The sequence below is a fragment of the Oncorhynchus clarkii genome, chromosome 12, assembly GCF_045791955.1.
Source record: "Oncorhynchus clarkii lewisi isolate Uvic-CL-2024 chromosome 12, UVic_Ocla_1.0, whole genome shotgun sequence".
Taxonomy (NCBI): domain Eukaryota; kingdom Metazoa; phylum Chordata; class Actinopteri; order Salmoniformes; family Salmonidae; genus Oncorhynchus; species Oncorhynchus clarkii.
In genome coordinates, this window is record NC_092158.1 from 30,850,550 (window position 1) to 30,868,704 (window position 18,155).

Genomic DNA, 18,155 nt, shown 5'->3' on the forward strand with positions numbered 1-18,155 from the left:
TGTACTGCTAGGGCAAAAACCAAAATGTGCCCCAGGACCGAGTTTGGGAATCCCTGCTGTACAACATAATCTTGGATCTTGTAGAATAAGATTAAAGTATGAATGGATTTGTGATTTTTAATAGGTGCTTGTGGGAACCAGTACAGGTGAAAGTCTGAAAGCTGAAAAAGCTGATTTCTTTGGATGGGTCTATAATCTCTTCTACTTTTTTTTTTTTTTTTTTTTTTTTCAATCTCTTGTTTTTGAGAAATGAAATGTCTTTTACCATGTTTGTTTAGTGTTTCTGTTTTGAGGGGTTAACTTCAGATTGTATTAAATAGACTGATGAACTTTAATATTTTAAAAGATTGTGTTGAATGAACTCATTGTAAAAGTCTTGATGAAGAATTGTTTGAAAAATAAAACTATATTGATCTCATCTTAAACGGTCTATAATAGTATCCGTATTCATAGATTGGGTGTAAAGCATGAGGAACAATGAATCCAATGAGAGAATGGGCTAAGCATGTGTTGTATAAATGGCCTCCAGTTCCCAACCACCATCATGCAGGACTTCACTCCAACAGACACATTAATCATGCTTGCTGTCCAATACTCAACCATTTCCCTGAAGTGTGGATTTATACTCCACCTTGTGGAATTAAAAGGAATAGACTGGTTTAAAGAACATGGTGGAAACCAATGATGTATATAAACCGTGGATTGCTGATGCTATGTATTGGCGAATGAGATGCTTTGACGCCAGTGGTCGGCCATATTGGCACTCCGGATGAAGCAGTCCAAATTAATGAATGGAATTCGACAGTATTTCAATCAAATGTTTCAAGGACAAAATGACATGTATTTAAATAATGTTGTAGTGGGGGACAGTAACATTAGAACTTTAAACAATTATACTTTAAGGAAAACATTTGAATATTTGTTTTATTTGTATGTTTAGCTCACATATAAGTATGCATTAAAGCGTCTAATATAATAAACTTGTCAACACAAATTTAGACGTTTAAATAAATGCATTTCTTTAGCTTCCAAAATATGTTTTACAACGGTTGGGTGTGCCAAGATGGAGGAACAGTGGCTTCAAAACAGGTTATCATCTAGTGTATATATAAACTATTGTTGGGAACTCCCTCTGGTCTTGGTATGCACCAATCCAATCCCCATGTGGGGGAGGGAAGGCGTGCACACTTCTAGAAAAAGGGTAAAGAATCGGAACGCAACATGAATACATTATCTGAGCATTCTAAAAATGACCAGTAACTATTTATATCATTAATCAGTCTATAGTAAGTAGTGTGTTGAGAAATTAGAGCAGAAATCTGGACATCAGGTAGGTTTCATCAAGGTTAAATTGGGTCATCAAAGCATGTACAATTCACTGTTTATGTTGAAGTTGTGTGCTGAACAGGATCCCCATATATCTCCCTTGAAAACTACCATGCATGGTTTTAAACAGAAATTACCATGTTAAAAAAGAAGTACACAACTGGCCAAAACTGGCAAGAGAGGCTACATGTATTTATTAATAGTATGTACAATGTATACCATCATAAAGTTGACATAATATATTGACAAAGTCAAAGTATGAATATTGCCCCCTGCTTATTCGAGAGTTGTCTCTTGATAATCTCGCTCACCTTATGAATCTCTCATTTTCTTGATTTCATTTAGTTTAATTTCATCATTATTCTCTATTAATTATCCTTAAAGTGTATCTGAGGCACACAGGGAAAACATGAATAAAATAGGCGTAAAAAATTAATACAACAAAAACATCAAAATCAAAACTATCATATATTTACTTATATATGTGGGTGTACATATCTATAAAAACAGTAACTACATGATAGCATTTTGTTTGAGCCAGAAGAAACTTTAAGAATTGATGGTTTATCTTGATTTTCCTTTAACAATGTCACTGTGGAAAGTTGGGCATTCTTTCTTTCTTCTTTCTGTCTGTAGTGTCTTGAGTGTTATTGGATTCACTTATTACCATGCTTTTCCAGCCCATCACTCTCTATTCCTTCAACTGTGACTTTTTTCACCCTGTTACAGAGACACACAAACCTACTGTAGCACAGAAAATCAGATTTAAGGATATTTGGGACTTCAGAGTAAACAAACGAAAAACAGAATTGTCTCCCCCATTTAGCTCCAAGAGTTGGAGTTTCGCTCAGAAATAAACATGTACTGTAGATGTGTGTGCATGTATATATTTTTGTATGTTTGTGTGCGCATGTATGTGTGCATGCACTTAAAGTTTGTGTGTGTGTGTGTGTGTGTGTGTGTGTGAACACATTTGTGTTGAAAAATCTGGTAAATTGTGACATTTCAAATGCGTGTTTTAGTTTAGCATATGTCAGGATTTTATTTAATTTGGTCACGTCTTTAATGGTAGTTCCAATTACAAATGTATTATAACTGTGTGTGTGTATTGTGTACCTATATATCTGTTGTGGGTAGTGTGGGCATTTGTTTGTAATTCTGGTGGACTCTTCCTGCATACAATGTGATTGGTAACATGTACAATTGCAAGTGGCATTTGTGTGTCTGTGTAAACTCATACCTAATTGGCGTTATATATATATATTATGTACAATGTTTTAATGTGTATGTGTGTATGTGTACATCTTTACGTACAGTGTGAATACAGTGTGCAAACTATGTGTACCAAAATGTGAGATGTGAATACTTTGTATGATCAATATTGTGTTTGCGTGTGGGTATGTGTGTGTGTGTCTATGTGTGTGTCTGTATGTATGTGTCTATGTGTGTGTGTGTAATGTGTGTGTGTGTGCATGGCTCAGGTAACTTGTCAGTTCCAGATCTTGAGGAAGCTGTCCCAGGACCCAGTGGCCACCGCCATGCCATCATCAGTCACACCTAGACAGCTCACGCGATTGTCATGGCCGGCTAACACTCCTGACACAGAGAGGGACAAACAAGTGTTAACATATGGTGTCCTGGTTAGCTATCTCATCAATCCACCATCTTGAAATACTCCTGAACTGTTAACACGGGGACCCCTTTGAGGGTTGATTTACATTTGACTGAGATCAGCTTGTGAATTGAAGTCTAACATCTCAATGAAATCAGAAGATATAACATTCCCTTTTTTATCAGTTGTTTTCAGTCACGGGTCTGATGCATAGCCAGACACAACTATACAACAATGGCTGCCAGCTAAATGACAGCCGCTCGCTCCTACTCCACCCCACTGACCTGCTCGATCTCCCTTCATGGCATCCCAGATGTTGCAGTTGAAGTCGTCGTAGCCGGCCAGCAGCAGCCGTCCGGAGCGGGAGAAGGCCACGGAGGTGATGCCACAGATGATGTTGTCGTGAGAGTACAGGCTGAGCTCCTGGTCGGCACGCAGGTCAAACAGCCTGCAGGTGGCGTCGTCGGAGCCGGTGGCAAAGGCGCTGCCGTTGGGAAAGAACTGTAGAGGAGAGAGAGAGGGAGTGACAGCCATGGGTTATATCAGCTAGCATTAGGTACATTAGACACTCAGAATTAGCTAGTGCAGCTAACATGAAGGACTTTGGGAAAGGTGACATGTCTTAGAGTATGGTTTCCTGGCTTACTGCCATGACATGAACCAGAAATCAGGTCAGCACACTCACACAGACTGCGTTGATATCAGACTCATGGCCCGTGAACGTCTGTCGGCACATGCTGTCCCTGATGTCCCACAGCTTAATGGAGGCGTCACAGGCTCCGGACACAAAGGTGCGGAAGTCTGGAGACAGGGACAGGCTCATGACGTCACCGCTGTGGCCCGAAAACACCGTTGTCTGCTGGCTTGTCTCGATGTCCCACAGTGCACTGGGTAAGAGAACAGAAGAGCGACCCACTGGATTTAACAACTGCTATCAGATCATTTTGAGTGTAAGGTTAGGCTAGCTCATAGCTAGTTACGTATAGACAATATACTGTAGTATATTTATATTTGCATTCTCCATCAGCCTTGGTTACCGATCCATCAGGACTCACCAGGTAGTGTCTCCTGAGCTTGTGATGATTTGGTTGTCATCAATGAAACGGCAACAGGACAGGTAACCTGTAGCACAAATAAAAACATCTAGTAGAACACTGACCACACCATATCAATGTATGGTGCTCCTACTAACGCCTCCATCACACCAACAGCTTCATTACATTTTGGTACACCAGAAGTACATTCATTTCCAATGGAATGCTGCGTTTGCCTTGCAGCATTGAGTTGCAGAGGCAGTTGCAGTGCGTTCTGTGCTGTGCATACGTTGGATTTATTGAACGTGTGCGTGTGTCAGACTGTATGCGTAGACGGCTTGACAGAAATGGTAGCAGAACGTGAATGTTGGAACTTTTGTTGCACACATATCCAGATGATGCTGCGTACCATTTTGCGAAATGATGCTGTAGGTGTGATCGAGGAGGAAGACTTCATTTCAACAATACCCGTCCTCCCGAATGTGAGTAATTTAAAAGCCCCAGGTGAGCTAGCGCTGTAACACAGCTAAGGGACTCACTAGGTTTTCTGGCTGATGTCTCAGCTCGTTATAATTGTGTTGCCCTGTGACTAATTAGCCATGTGAATTAAAGTCTTCCTTGTTTAGGGGTTTGGGACCTGGGGATCCCAGTGGGACAGGGAACAGGTAGGAATACTCAACTGAACTGCATACACAACCATATGCAGTGTCACTGGGGAAGTTAGAATCAGGGAGGATCAAATAAACTCACATAACCTAGCTAAGACACTTCCATGATTTCTCAATAGAAATGAACACAAAATGACTCAAGCTTAGTCACATAGGTATTTGTGTGTAGTAATTCTTCTTCACCTGTGTGTCCGGGTAATTCCCTGCTGACCCTGACGTTGCCCTCGCGGGTCTTCAAGCAGTAGATGGAACAGATGTTGTCCAGACCTCCACAGGCCACGTAGTTACCAGAGGGGGCATACGCACAGGTCATCACCCAGGAGGAGCGCAGGGGGATAGCATGCATCTGGAGGGGGGGATAAGAGTTGGTCACAGAATAAAGGCATGGCCATGGCCATGGACAAGGAGAGCGTAGTATCGTAAACGGGGCCAGGCAGGAGTCCAGAGCCAAGTCCACATCCAGACAGAGCAGGAGCAGAATAGTAGTTCATTGTGCTTCCTCTATATTGAATTTGTGGGATCTTTTCAGGGGGAGCCATTGCATAATATAATTTACAATGTTTGAATGGCAAAGTGACTCTGGTAGGTTATGATGTAAGTAGAAGTATGAGATGAGTCAAAGCACACAGTCGGCTCCCATTTCATTTCCAATCCCTGAAGGCTGCCTAGTTTGCTGAGAGTGAGTCAACCTTTCCAGGCCCCTTGGTGAGACCAGGGGAGATGTTGTTATTTGGGTGCAGCTCTCACCTTGTTAGTGGTGTAGCTGTCCCAGATGATCAGTTTTCCATCTTGAGAGGCGCTGACCAGGAGCCTGCAGAGACAAAGAGGTAGAGCCATTGTGTTATACCTCATCAAAAAAAGCACCGCTTGTACCGCCATGTGTGGTATATGAGTGAGAGAGTGTGAAGAGAGGGAGAAGCCCCCTCATGGGTTGGCATAACGTTACACCCACCTAGAGTCTGTGCCCCAGTGCATGGCATAGATCTTAGCCAGGTGGCCACGGAGAGTGCGCCTCGTCCGCATCTGAATCCTCCCCACGGGATCCAGACCTGACGTTATCTGGTTGACACACAAACACACAGAAAAGCAATGTAAAGAAGAAAAGTTCATCACAGGGTTACTGTGTCAATGTAGTGCACTGTATTCTGATCTTTTTTCGCACATCAGATCTTTTCACATCAGATCTTTTACAGAGCTGATCTGATTGGGCAAAATATCAATTAGTGAAAAAAAGATGAGAATTGGGCTGGCTGTCAAAACACAGCCATACTCTCTTTTATGTGGGTATCTGTGATACATACCTGTGTCAGGGTTGAGTCCCCACATGCTTTCCTGGCATCCTAAGAGACAGAGAGTGGTTAGACAAGCATCAGCAATCTCTCTCAATCTCACCCAAGCAAATATCCCACCTCTCAATATGGTGTGTTAGACCTACTCCCTTTTCCACCAACCCCCTTCTCTTCTAGACCCAATGGTTTTACTGCTTTCATTGAGATCATAAAGCGTTTCAGAGTAGGATTGCTGATCTAGGATATATCCTGTAATCGAAAAGGCAAAACTGATCCTAGATCAGCATGCCTAGCCTTTGGGACTCTTTGTAAATGTGTGCCCAGATCAGTAACATTCTCTGACACACATACTCTTATCTGGTTCCTAAGTTGCTCCGCCTCCTGACGCAGCTGCTCCAGCTCGCTCATTTTGGATTGGTCCCTGGCCTCGTCGAAGTCCTCTGTCACTCAGTCAGTCACCTGGTGGGGACAAAGGATGGAAAAACAGCATGAGAATTTAAACTTAAAACATTCATGTAGATCGCCCAGACTGAGATATCAAGTTCAAAATTAGGACTCCATCTAAGAGCAGAAATGTCCAATTAGAATGATGGACAGTGCCTGCGTCAGAACAAACCAATCTGCTTGTAATGTAATATGCGCTATGTTTGTACATGGCATGCGTATCAGATTGCATGATTTGATTGCAGTGTTATCATGGTGAGTAATCGACTCCAACTACATCAGAGGTCTCGTGGTCCTCTGCTGGTCTCAACCTGATCAATGGGTTTGATCTGATCCTAATCATTTTGGCATATTTCACCTGGAGGCTAGTTGTTTAACACCATCACAAACATGGCTGCAGAGCGGCAGCTAGAATCAGAGTAAATTGGGCATATAAAATAATACTTAATTCAGTATTTTAAGTGCACGGTTTACTAACATAGCACATCTAAAATACGTAAAGCTCTGTAATCTGTATATTTATGCTAGTACAGCCTTGTCTGGTTTAACTGTGGAGAATAATCTCTAATCTGGTATAATCTGAGAGAGAGCTTCATCATTTAATGGGCTCTCTCTGATATCCACGAACCACTTAATGCACAGAAACAAGATTAGGATTACTGCAGGCAGGCAGGCAGGCATTTATCATTCATTACAAGCACATTGAACAAAATGTATGCGTGTTTGTGTTGTGTTCTAAAAGGGGGCTCCTGGGTGGCGCAGCGGTCTAAATCACAGTATCTCAGTGCTAGAGGTGTCACTATAGACCCTGGTTCGATTCTAGGCTGTATCACAACCAGATGTGATTGGGAGTCCCATAGGGCAGCGCACAATTGGCCCAGCGTCGTCTGGGTTAGGGTTTGGCTGGGGTAGGCCGCCATTGTAAATAAGAATTTGTTCTTAACTGACTTGCCTACTTGAATAAATAAAATAGAAATGTTAAAAATGACATTTTGAATCTCTATTTAGCATAGCTATCATTACATTTGGAATTTGCCAGTGGGATATTTGCATAATTACTATGTTATTATCTTGCTATTACTATGTTTTAACAAGGACTTGTTAATGATTCAACATTGCTGCGATTATGGTCGATTCTAGTGGACACAAAATGTCATTGTTCAAGCTGCAGTATCAAAACGAATGAAAACTATTTTACAGCAAGATCTCGATCATCTAGTGAAATACACAAATAGTGAAATGGCTGACACTAGCATTATCACAAACTACATTTCCAAATTACTACCTTTTTCCCCCGCTAGACCTCGATTGTTACCGTCACAGTTGAATGTGACTGAAAATACTATGGTAGGCCTATTTGTATTATTTAAATTCACCAAAACAGTATTTGCTGTACCATACACTTCCATATCAACATGATTAGCACTACAGACGTGTTTTTGATCACATGCACAGGGAATTCGAAGAGAGAGAGGTTTCACATTAAAATCCTACTCAAAAATTGGCACTAGTATTTGCATGAGTTTGTGGGCCTATTCAAATCCGTTAAGACACCGATGAAACACCTCTGACCATTGTACTCTGCTTTGCACATTCGATTTGCATCACTGTCGATACTGTACCTCTTTCGGTGGCGATGTACCGGTACTTGTAAAAAACACATATTAAAAAAATAAAATGCATTCACAGACAGGTACACTGCCCATGCAGCAGAGTCAGGTAATATCACATTTAGTGTTCACATTTTCCATATTTCCTCTAATCCCAGTGCCTCAATGTTAACATTACCTAACACTCACATCACATGTGCCATGTTATTAAAGGCCTCCAACTCCACATACACAAACAAACAGGAACATCCACATCATCACCATCTACTAGGCTAGGGAGAGGAGAAATTAACTGGGTCATTGTTCCCGGTAGGAACCTCCAACCAGATGGATCACACAGCACTAATGGAAGGCGACCAGGGGAAATTGGTGTTGTCCCAGTCTCCTGGCACAGCTGCTCATTTAGCCAATAAAGCACTGAGGGGTTGGTGGTGGTGCATCACCATCAGATACCAGGGTGGGAGAGGAGAGGACTGGGCATCATGGGATGGGATGATACACCATCGCCCACTGACATCATGAAATGGCCCTTTTTTGGTTTCCTCCTTTCCCCAATGCTTTCTGGACAGTATGTGCAATTGTCAGGCAGTCACCAACCCATTCCGTTGTTGTCTGGACACACGTTCCAGTTCCTAACCCTCCCTCAAGAACATCATTTTAAGGGAGCATTTCTGGTAGAATTGGTTCAAGAAGTGTTTGTCCACTAGTAAAATCATTTTGAAAGATGTATAAAATGATGCAAAACACAAATGTAAATGATCCTTATTGACTATACGTGGTTGTGGACCTCAGCACATGTCCTGTGCTGAATAGGTGGCCATCAATGTCACCATAATAGCTTATTAAGCATTTTCTCCAAGACAATATATTACCCATGACAACTGACAGACAGAAGCTACCTAAACTATAGGTCAAAGACAATATTACCCATGACAACTGACAGACAGAAGCTACCTAAACTATAGGTCAAAGACAATATATTACCCATGACAACTGACAGACAGAAGCTACCTAAACTATAGGTCAAAGACAATATATTACCCATGACAACTGACAGACAGTAGCTACCTAAACTATAGGTCAAAGACAATATATTACCCATGACAACTGACAGACAGAAGCTACCTAAACTATAGGTCAAAGACAATATATTACCCATGACCACTGACAGACAGAAGCTACCTAAAACTATAGGTCAAAGACTTGCTTCTCATTTGGAAAAAATTAATGCAAAATACAGTGTGGCCCCACCCCTTATGTTCATGCTCAGTAAACGATAGCCTGCTTGGTCTATTCGGTTGACATTTCACAGCGAACCAAGAGTGCTAAAGTAATAAGCACATTATATTAACCTTATTGGATTGAGTGCATTACAGCATCATTTTCTATAATAGAATTCTAAATAAATTCCTTGCATCAAATGTCAAATCCATTTTAAGGTCAAATTGCAGCATAGACACTGTAGAATAGCCCTCCCTCATCAACAAATAGGTTGCTTACATCGGCCTTGGGGCGCAGCTCAGACGGCTAGGCTACTCCCTCACTACAAGCAACAGTAGCCTACCCAGTACCAACAAATGTATGGAGGCTACTTGATATAGGTAGCTGTTAGGCTACTTGATGAATTTAAGGCCATAATTCCACGATTATAGCAGTAAACCCCTGGCATTCGTGGTTAATGGCACTGACACCCTGGCAACCGTGTAATTTTCCAAGCCGCTCAATATGCAAACACTTTACGGGGTTGCCTGTGTTAATATAGGTTATCGCAAGAATGTACAGCAAGCTATGCTATATGCAAATATAAAAACATTTGGTACAGTGGGGAGGTTCGTCCATATGTCTATATTTAGGCTACCAAAACATACAGTTGAAATATAATTTCAGCGAAATGATGAGCCTAGTCATGAATAGGCCCATCACTGGTAGGCTACATCATCCAGCCATCTTACATCCATGACAATTCTGACAGCATTTTATAATGGATGGCTGGCTACCTGTTAGGTAATGTTTCCGATGAGGTTGGTAGTCTTTCTCGAATACAGTCTGGATTTAATGTTTCAAAAAGGCTGGGGATGTTTATTGGCCCCTTTTTCCTTAGAAAATAAAACAATATAGGGACAGAAATATGCAGATATTTTCAATATCCTCTCGGCTCCTTGTCTTCTCTAGATTTTTGCTCAGTGAATCTCCAATGTAGGCTACACATCAAATAAATATTAGATCGAAGTACAGAGACACCATATCTCCGTTTGACTGGACCCCTTGAAAAGATGAGTTCTGCTGTTGTGTTCCCGTTTCCTCTTCAGAATGGTTTGCCTTTCTACGCCCGAGACCTTCATAAACTCGAAAACATCTTTGTTGGAGCGGATTGAACACAATTTCAATCTGTCCACGCATCAAAGAAAATGCATTGAACCATATGAAATTAGTAAATAGCTTTTTTGTTTTTCTCTTGATTGTGTTTTTTCGTGATCCTCGCTTCCTTCCTCCTCTGCTAGTTCGCGGATATCTTCCTCCTCCTTCTCTCCCCTCACTCCCTCGCTTCGTAATGACCGTCGCCTCCTCGTCAAAAAATGAATTATTAAATAAATTGCCAAACACAGAGGTTTAAACTCTTGAGAGAAAAATTTAAATTATAATTTAAAAGCGACTGGGCTATCTTGCCGGAGGAGCAGGAAACCCACCCATTGGTACACAATTTTTTTTTTAAACATGCAATAGGCCTAATGCATATTCGCATGAGGTGTTTTTGTATTCAAAGCTCTAAATTGCAGTATTATAATAAAATAACGTAGTTTCAGATTAAATCACCCGGTCTGCGCTTGCTAACGTTAGATCTCGTAAACACGATTCAACCACACCCATTTCGGAGAGACTGTACCATTTTAGAACCCCCCTCTGATGTCTACTCGATAGGCTACGGGTGGGATGACTCTCAGATGGTCCTCGATCTACTGCAGATCTTGAACATCACAGGGCCGCATTTGTCTCCTTTATGAGAACCCTTTTCGCGTCTTAGTTATTGATTAGGCCTACGACTATATCTCACAGTACAGTGTGCACTTATAGCGTTAACTACTTCCAATGTAGGAAAATTACTGCAAGAGCCCACCCACCTAGAAAAATATAACTGTTGAAGTGGCTCCAATCGGCCTCAATTCATCACTCATAGCAGATTTCTTACTTCGTCCCCTTCACGTTTTGATTAAACTACTTGTGTAATTAATACCTCATAGTAGACTAATTACTCCGAAGCACTGTATTATCCCAGGAGATGTAGGCTATACACCTAAGGATTATTTTATAATTAGCAGATGTGGGTGTGAGAGAGCAAGGCCATAGGCTGGTGAGAGATGGGTTTTTATCAAGCCATGGGTTTATATTCATGATAGTGAGTAATCCGCTCATTTCTAAATCCTCTCTGTCCAGATTTTTTAAAACCTTGGTCTTTATTTACTGTCAAAAGACTGTGTGAAGGTTACAGTGTGATAAAAAGGTCAGAGGTCTGTGCATGCACACACCCCCCCCCCCCCCCCCCCACACACACACACACACTACATAGTATGCATAATCAGTATTCTTATATCTAATGCATTTTTAAACTGTCATTAAACTGTCATTAAACTTAGAGACCCACATAACACACACACAATATATACATCATAATTATATTCTTATATTTTAATGCATTTGTAAGACAGGAGTAAACCAGAACCAAGCAGCTGGTACTAAATGGCCATATGGGCCTGAGAAATATATTCCCATGGTTTGACTAGAGCAGGCCATTGTTTAACCAAACATACCATTAATGATCATTTATAATAATGACCCTAGGGTGGGGGATTACCTAGGCCCTCGATCAGTCAAAAAAGCTAACTCATAATCTGATTTGGGGGGCTGACCCCAGAAATCTAGTGACTGGTTTTGGTTGAATGGGAGTCAGGATCTGCCATAGTCTGTGGATAGGTAAATGATCAACACACATCTAAAGAGAATGCATGATTTGCTCTTGTTGACACTCTGTGTGTCAGTGTATTGCAAAAGGTCATTGGAAAAGTCGAAAGGTGTACTTTGAAGTTCAACAGAATAAAGTAGACTCTACCATCTCTGGATCTGGCTGCAGTGCACTCTGTCAGACAAAGGGGTGATAGGGCTTGGACATCCAAGGAAGTGAAACAGCGAGGCTGCAATATTATAGTCAGGGACAAGCATCCTTCCCCTACACAAAGTAAGGCAATGGTATATCCCACCTGCCCTGTCCCTCTGCAGGCCATAAGGGACTGTAGTAAATGAGGATAGGTTGCCTAGCAACAGCAAGGGCTTGAGCAAAGAGATGGACACAAGGAGCCATACATCCACAGATTGAAAATACACATGCATGCAAATATTATACATGCCACTAAAAATCTCTTCCTTAACTACACATAAGCATAAATTATCAGATGTTTTTGTTCCAATAGGGTCTACCCTAATCAGAGCAAAGTCCACATTTAATATGCTTTACTTAAAAGGGCATTGTTAACTGGATTCAATTCCAAAACCAGGTGACCGCTCTTATCTTTTCACCATAAAACTTTGATTAAACCTTTAGATAAACACAATGGTGCATTTCGCTCTCCATTTTTTTTGCAAGCAAGAGAGGCTGATGCTGATTCGATGCTCAGTTCTTTGCTTAAACAGTGGGTGGCAGTGAACATTCAACAAAACAGAGACCATCATTTTCATAAAATGCAATGTATTCCTATTTTATGAGAATGTCACCTACTATGGCCATGAAGTCCTTGGATACATTGTTGGGTCACATCAATATGAAGCCCAGTTCCTAAGGACACTGACTGTAAGAGTAGGATAGGAACAGTGCTGGTGTAGCTACTCTGAAAATATAGTTTACCAAGCTACCAATTACTTCTCACTGGAAGAAGTTAAGCTACACTAAACCTACCCTTAATGGCCCAGTGCAGTCACAAATGTGCATTTCCAACCTGGACTTAGAGGTAGAAGTAACATAGTAAATGTAAATCCGAGACAACGGTCGCAACAACAGGGTCAAAGTTGAACGTCTCTTGCTCCTTCCCGGAAAAAGCAATGGCTATATACATTTCTGAGGTCTCCAGCAACTCCAGTCCTTGTCGGTCCCCCATCGGGAGATTGAAATCATCAGGCAAGGACAAATCTCCTACCGACCCATTGGCCCATCGGTCCGATACCACCTGGACCTATAGAAAAAAATAAGCACTTAATTACTGTCACACCCCTAAAAACAATTATACACCAACAATAGATATGCAAGTTATGTTCTCACCTGATTGCCCACTCCTTAACACCTTAACTTCTTCCCTAAGGGCTCTGTTTTCTTTCTGTTTTCTTTCATGTTCTTACCTTCATGTCTACCGCCATCATTTGGCACGTTGAAGTGTCTCAATGTAGGCCCTGTTTGAAACAGTACATTGAAATGAAATACTGTGCACAAAAGAACAGATAGGATACGTGATCTGGGAAAAGTGAATGAATTACATACGTGGCTGTCCTCCACATGCTGCTGTGGTGAATATGATGCTGGGGAATATGATGCTTGTCCTAATTGAAAGAATGATTACAATAAAGGGGCTTGTTTCACCTCTGAAATTCATTCAGTACTTAGCAGGAGAGAATACATCCTCCAATGGATTTTGTCATGAATAATGCTTCACTTACTTGTATTCGACCCCTTGGCCCCTTGAAGTGGCATCCGTGTTATAGGGGAGAGAACTAATTCTAAGAAGAAGAAATACATAAGTACAGTACTTTTGGAAATTGACCAGGAAAGATGATTTATGGTTCAGAAATGGAACTTTGCATATAATCAAGCATTAAAAAAAAATCTATTTTACATAACAGCTCTAAAGTCTACGACCCCCACAAGCGTCTTGGGACTTGTCTGAAGTCGGTACAGCCGATCTGCCAACTTCTGCCTGTAGCGGCCGAACAGTTTGGGCTACTACACACTAAAATGACCCATCTGTGTAAAGGTGAGACTCTCTCACGAACACGTACAGTTGTCTGAAGGTCTCCCGGTACCAGTCAAAAAAAATATGAACATTTATGGAGACTGTTTTGTGCAAAAAATAAGGGGTTACATACATGTAAAAAAAAATGAATAAAATGTTTCCTGATCTTTTTTTAATATCTATCAGATATAGGATAGAAACTTCCTTTAGATTGATTTGGGGGTATATCTCTTGTTCAATGTAGAGAATCTGTTATTCAATGCGTTTGCTTTGGCTAATAGCACTAACGGACCCAAAATATGTATCAAATAATTTTTGTATATATTTATTTTATGCCTCAAGAGGTCTTAAAATTCAAAATCAACTTAAAACAATTCCATATACAGTGCATTCGGAAAGTATTCAGACCCCTTCCATTTTTCCATATTTTGTTACGTTACAGCCTTATTCTAAAATTGATTACATGCATTTTTTACTCAATCTACACACAATACCCCATAACGAAAAAGTGAAAACAGGTTTTTAGACATTTTTGCAAATGTATATAAAAAAAATGAAACATCCTTGAGATGTTTCTACCACTTGATAAATTGAATTGATTTGACATGATTTGGAGAGGCACACACCTGTCTATATAAGGTCCCACAGTTGACAGTACATGTCAGAGCAAAAACCAAGCCATAAGGTTGAAGGAATTGTCTGTAGAGCTCTGAGACAGGATTGTGTCAAGGTACAGATTTGGGGAAGAGTACCAAAACATTTCTGCAGCATTGGAGGTCCCCAAGAACACAGTGGCATCCATCATTCTTAAATGGAAGAAGTTTGGAACCACCAAGACTCTTCCAAGAGCTGTCCTCCTGGACAAACTGAGCAATTGGGGGAGAAGGGCCTTGGTCAGGGAGGTGACCAGAATAGAAAGAGGAGTGGGAGGCCCCGGTGCACCCAATCACTAGCCACTTTAATAAATGGATCACTAGTCACTTTATATAATGCACACTAAATAATGCCACTTCAATAATGTTTACATATCTTACATTACTCATATCACATGTATATACTATATTTTAGACCATCTATTGCACCTTGTAAATACCGCTCAGCCATCTCTCATCCATGAACTTACATGTACACATTCTAATTCACACCTTTAGAGTTGTGTGTATTAGGCAGTTGTTGGGGAATTGTTGAACTAGAAACACAAGCATTCCGCTACACTTGCATTAACATCTGCTAACCATGTGTATGTGACATGGTATGGCAACTGCTCGGCATCTGACCGTAAGCCGCTACAGAGGGTAGTGTGTACGGCCCAGTACATCACTGTGACTAAGCTTACTGCCAACAAGGACCTACAGTTGAAGTCGGAAGTTACATACACTTAATTTGGAGTAATTAAAACTTGTTTTTCAACCACTCCACAAATTTCTTGTTAACAAACTATAGTTTTGTCAAGTCGGTTAGGACATCTACCTTGTGCATGACACAAGTAATATTTCCACCAATTGTTTACAGACATATTATTTCACTTATAATTCACTGTATCACAATTCCAGTGGGTCAGAAGTTTACATACACTAAGTTGATTGTGCCTTTAAACAGCTTGGAAAATTCCAGAAAATGATGTCATGGCTTAAGAAGCTTCTGATCTGCTAATTAACATAATTTGAGTCAATTGGAGGTGTACCTGAGGATGTATTTCAAGGCCTACCTTCAAACTCAGTGCCACTTTGCTTGACACTATGGGAAAATCAAAAGAAATCCGCCAAGGCCTCAGAAAAAAATTGTAGACCTCCACAAGTCTGGTTCATCCTTGGGAGCAATTTCCAAATGCATGAAGGTACCACGTTCATCTGTACAAACAATAGTACACAAGTATAAACACCATGGGACCACGCAGCCGTCATACCGCTCAGGAAGGAGACGCATTCTGTCTCCTAGAGATTAACGTACTTTGGTGCGAAAAGTGCAAATCAATCTCAGAACAACAGCAAAGAACCTTGTGAAGATGCTGGGGGAAACAGGTACAGAAGTATCTATATCCACAGTAAAACAAGTCCTATATCGACATGACCTGAAAGGCCGCTCAGCAAGGAAGAAGCCACTGCTCCAAAACAGCCATAAAAAAGCCAGACTACGGTTTGCAACTGCACATGGGGACAAAGATCGTACTTTTTGGAGACATGTCTTATGGTCTGATGAAACAAAATAGAACTGTTTGGCCAGAATGACCATCGTTATGTTTTGTAGGAAAAAGATGGAGGCTTGCAAGCCGAAGAACACCATCCCAACCGTAAAGCAAGTGGGTGGCAGCATCATGTTGTGGCGGTGCTTTGCTGTGTGTGCAAGGAAGGAGGCCTACAAACCTGACTCCGTTCCACCAGCTCTGTCGGAGGAATGGGCCAAAATTCACCCAACTTATTGTAGGAAGCTTGTGGAAGGCTACCCAAAATGTTTGACCCAAATTAAACAATTTAAAGGCAATGCTACCAAATATTAGTCAAGTGTACGTAAACTTCAAATCAAATCAAATCAAATTTTATTTGTCACATACACATGGTTAGCAGATGTTAATGCGAGTGTAGCGAAATGCTTGTGCTTCTAGTTCCGACAATGCAGTAATAACAAGTAATCTAACTAACAATTCCAAAACTACTGTCTTGTACACAGTGTAAGGGGATAAAGAATATGTACATAAGGATATATGAATGAGTGATGGTACAGAGCAGCATAGGCAAGATACAGTAGATGGTATCGGGTACAGTATGTACAAATGAGATGAGTATGTAAACAAAGTGGCATAGTATAGTATAAAGTGGCTAGTGATACATGTATTACATAAGGATACCGTCGATGATATAGAGTACAGTATATACGTATGCGTATGAGATGAATAATGTAGGGTAAGTAACATTTATATAAGGTAGCATTGTTTAAAGTGGCTAGTGATATATTTACATCATTTCCCATCAATTCCCATTATTAAAGTGGCTGGAGTTGAGTCAGTGTCAGTGTGTTGGCAGCAGCCACTCAGTGTTAGTGGTGGCTGTTTAACAGTCTGATGGCCTTGAGATAGAAGCTGTTTTTCAGTCTCTCGGTCCCAGCTTTGATGCACCTGTACTGACCTCGCCTTCTGGATGATAGCGGGGTGAACAGGCAGTGGCTCGGGTGGTTGATGTCCTTGATGATCTTTATGGCCTTCCTGTGACATCGGGTGGTGTAGGTGTCCTGGAGGGCAGGTAGTTTGCCCCCGGTGATGCGTTGTGCAGACCTCACTACCCTCTGGAGAGCCTTACGGTTGAGGGCGGTGCAGTTGCCATACCAGGCGGTGATACAGCCCGCCAGGATGCTCTCGATTGTGCATCTGTAGAAGTTTGTGAGTGCTTTTGGTGACAAGCCGAATTTCTTTCTGACCCACTGGGAATGTGATGAAAGAAATAAAAGTGGAAACAAATCATTATATCTACTATTCTTCTGACATTTCACATTCTTAAAATAAAGTGGTGATCCTAACTGACCTAAGACAGGGAATTTTTACTAGGATTAAATGTCAGAAAAACTGAGTTTGAATGTATTTGGCTAAGGTGTATGTAAACTTCCGACTTCAACTGTATATAGGAAGGCCCAAAAGATTGTCAAAAACTCCAGTCACCCTATTCATAGACTGTTCTCTCTGCTACCTCAAAGCAAGTCTAGGTCCAAAAGGCCCCTCTTAGCGCACGGATCCCGCTAGCGGGATCAAAATCGACAACATCCGGTTAAGCTGGAGCGCGCCAAATTCAATTGACAAAATCGTAATATTAAACATTCATGAAAATTCAAGTGTCTTCCATCGTTTAAAAGCCTAACTTCTTGTTAATCCAACCGCTTTGTCAGATTTCAAAAAGGGTCCCAGCTACACAACAAATGGTAATTTTGTTCAATAAAGTCTTTCTTTATATCCCAAAAATGTCAGTTTATTTGGCGCGCTTGATTCAGTAAACCACTCTTTCAACATGCATACAAACTAATCCAAAAAGTAACCAGTAAAGTTCGTCCAAACAAGTCAAATGAGGTTTCTAATTAATACTCAGGTACTCTATATCTAAATAAACAATCAAATTTAAGACGGACAATAGTATTTTCAATAGGGAAGATAAATAACGAAGAGCGTCCACCTCATTCACGCGCAACAAAACTACATTT

The 18,155-nt window shown here is 41.0% G+C and overlaps 1 protein-coding gene across 1 annotated transcript; it reads right to left on the minus strand.

The window, feature by feature from the left end:
• Nucleotides 1–1,497: 1,497 nt before the first annotated feature.
• LOC139423041 (guanine nucleotide-binding protein G(I)/G(S)/G(T) subunit beta-2-like) lies at nucleotides 1,498–10,906 on the minus strand. The gene is made up of 10 exons (XM_071174633.1): nucleotides 9,981–10,906; nucleotides 6,281–6,388; nucleotides 5,942–5,980; nucleotides 5,593–5,699; nucleotides 5,388–5,451; nucleotides 4,824–4,986; nucleotides 3,994–4,060; nucleotides 3,624–3,825; nucleotides 3,223–3,439; nucleotides 1,498–2,922 (listed from the first exon to the last, which is right to left on the minus strand). The coding sequence occupies exons 2-10, from the start codon at nucleotides 6,335–6,337 to the stop codon at nucleotides 2,816–2,818; spliced, it is 1,023 nt and encodes a 340-aa protein (XP_071030734.1). The 5' UTR covers nucleotides 6,338–6,388; nucleotides 9,981–10,906; the 3' UTR covers nucleotides 1,498–2,815.
• Between the last annotated feature and the right edge of the window lie 7,249 nt (nucleotides 10,907–18,155).

Coding starts and splice junctions, on each gene's coding strand:
- LOC139423041 (XM_071174633.1), bottom strand. CDS start 6,337: ATGAGCGAGCTGGAGCAGCTGCGTCAGGAGGCGGAGCAACTTAGGAAC. Junction 5,452..5,592: donor CACTGGGGCACAGACTCTAG/GTGGGTGTAACG, acceptor TTGTCTCTGCAG/GCTCCTGGTCAGCGCCTCTC. Junction 4,987..5,387: donor ACAGCTACACCACTAACAAG/GTGAGAGCTGCA, acceptor CCCCCCCTCCAG/ATGCATGCTATCCCCCTGCG.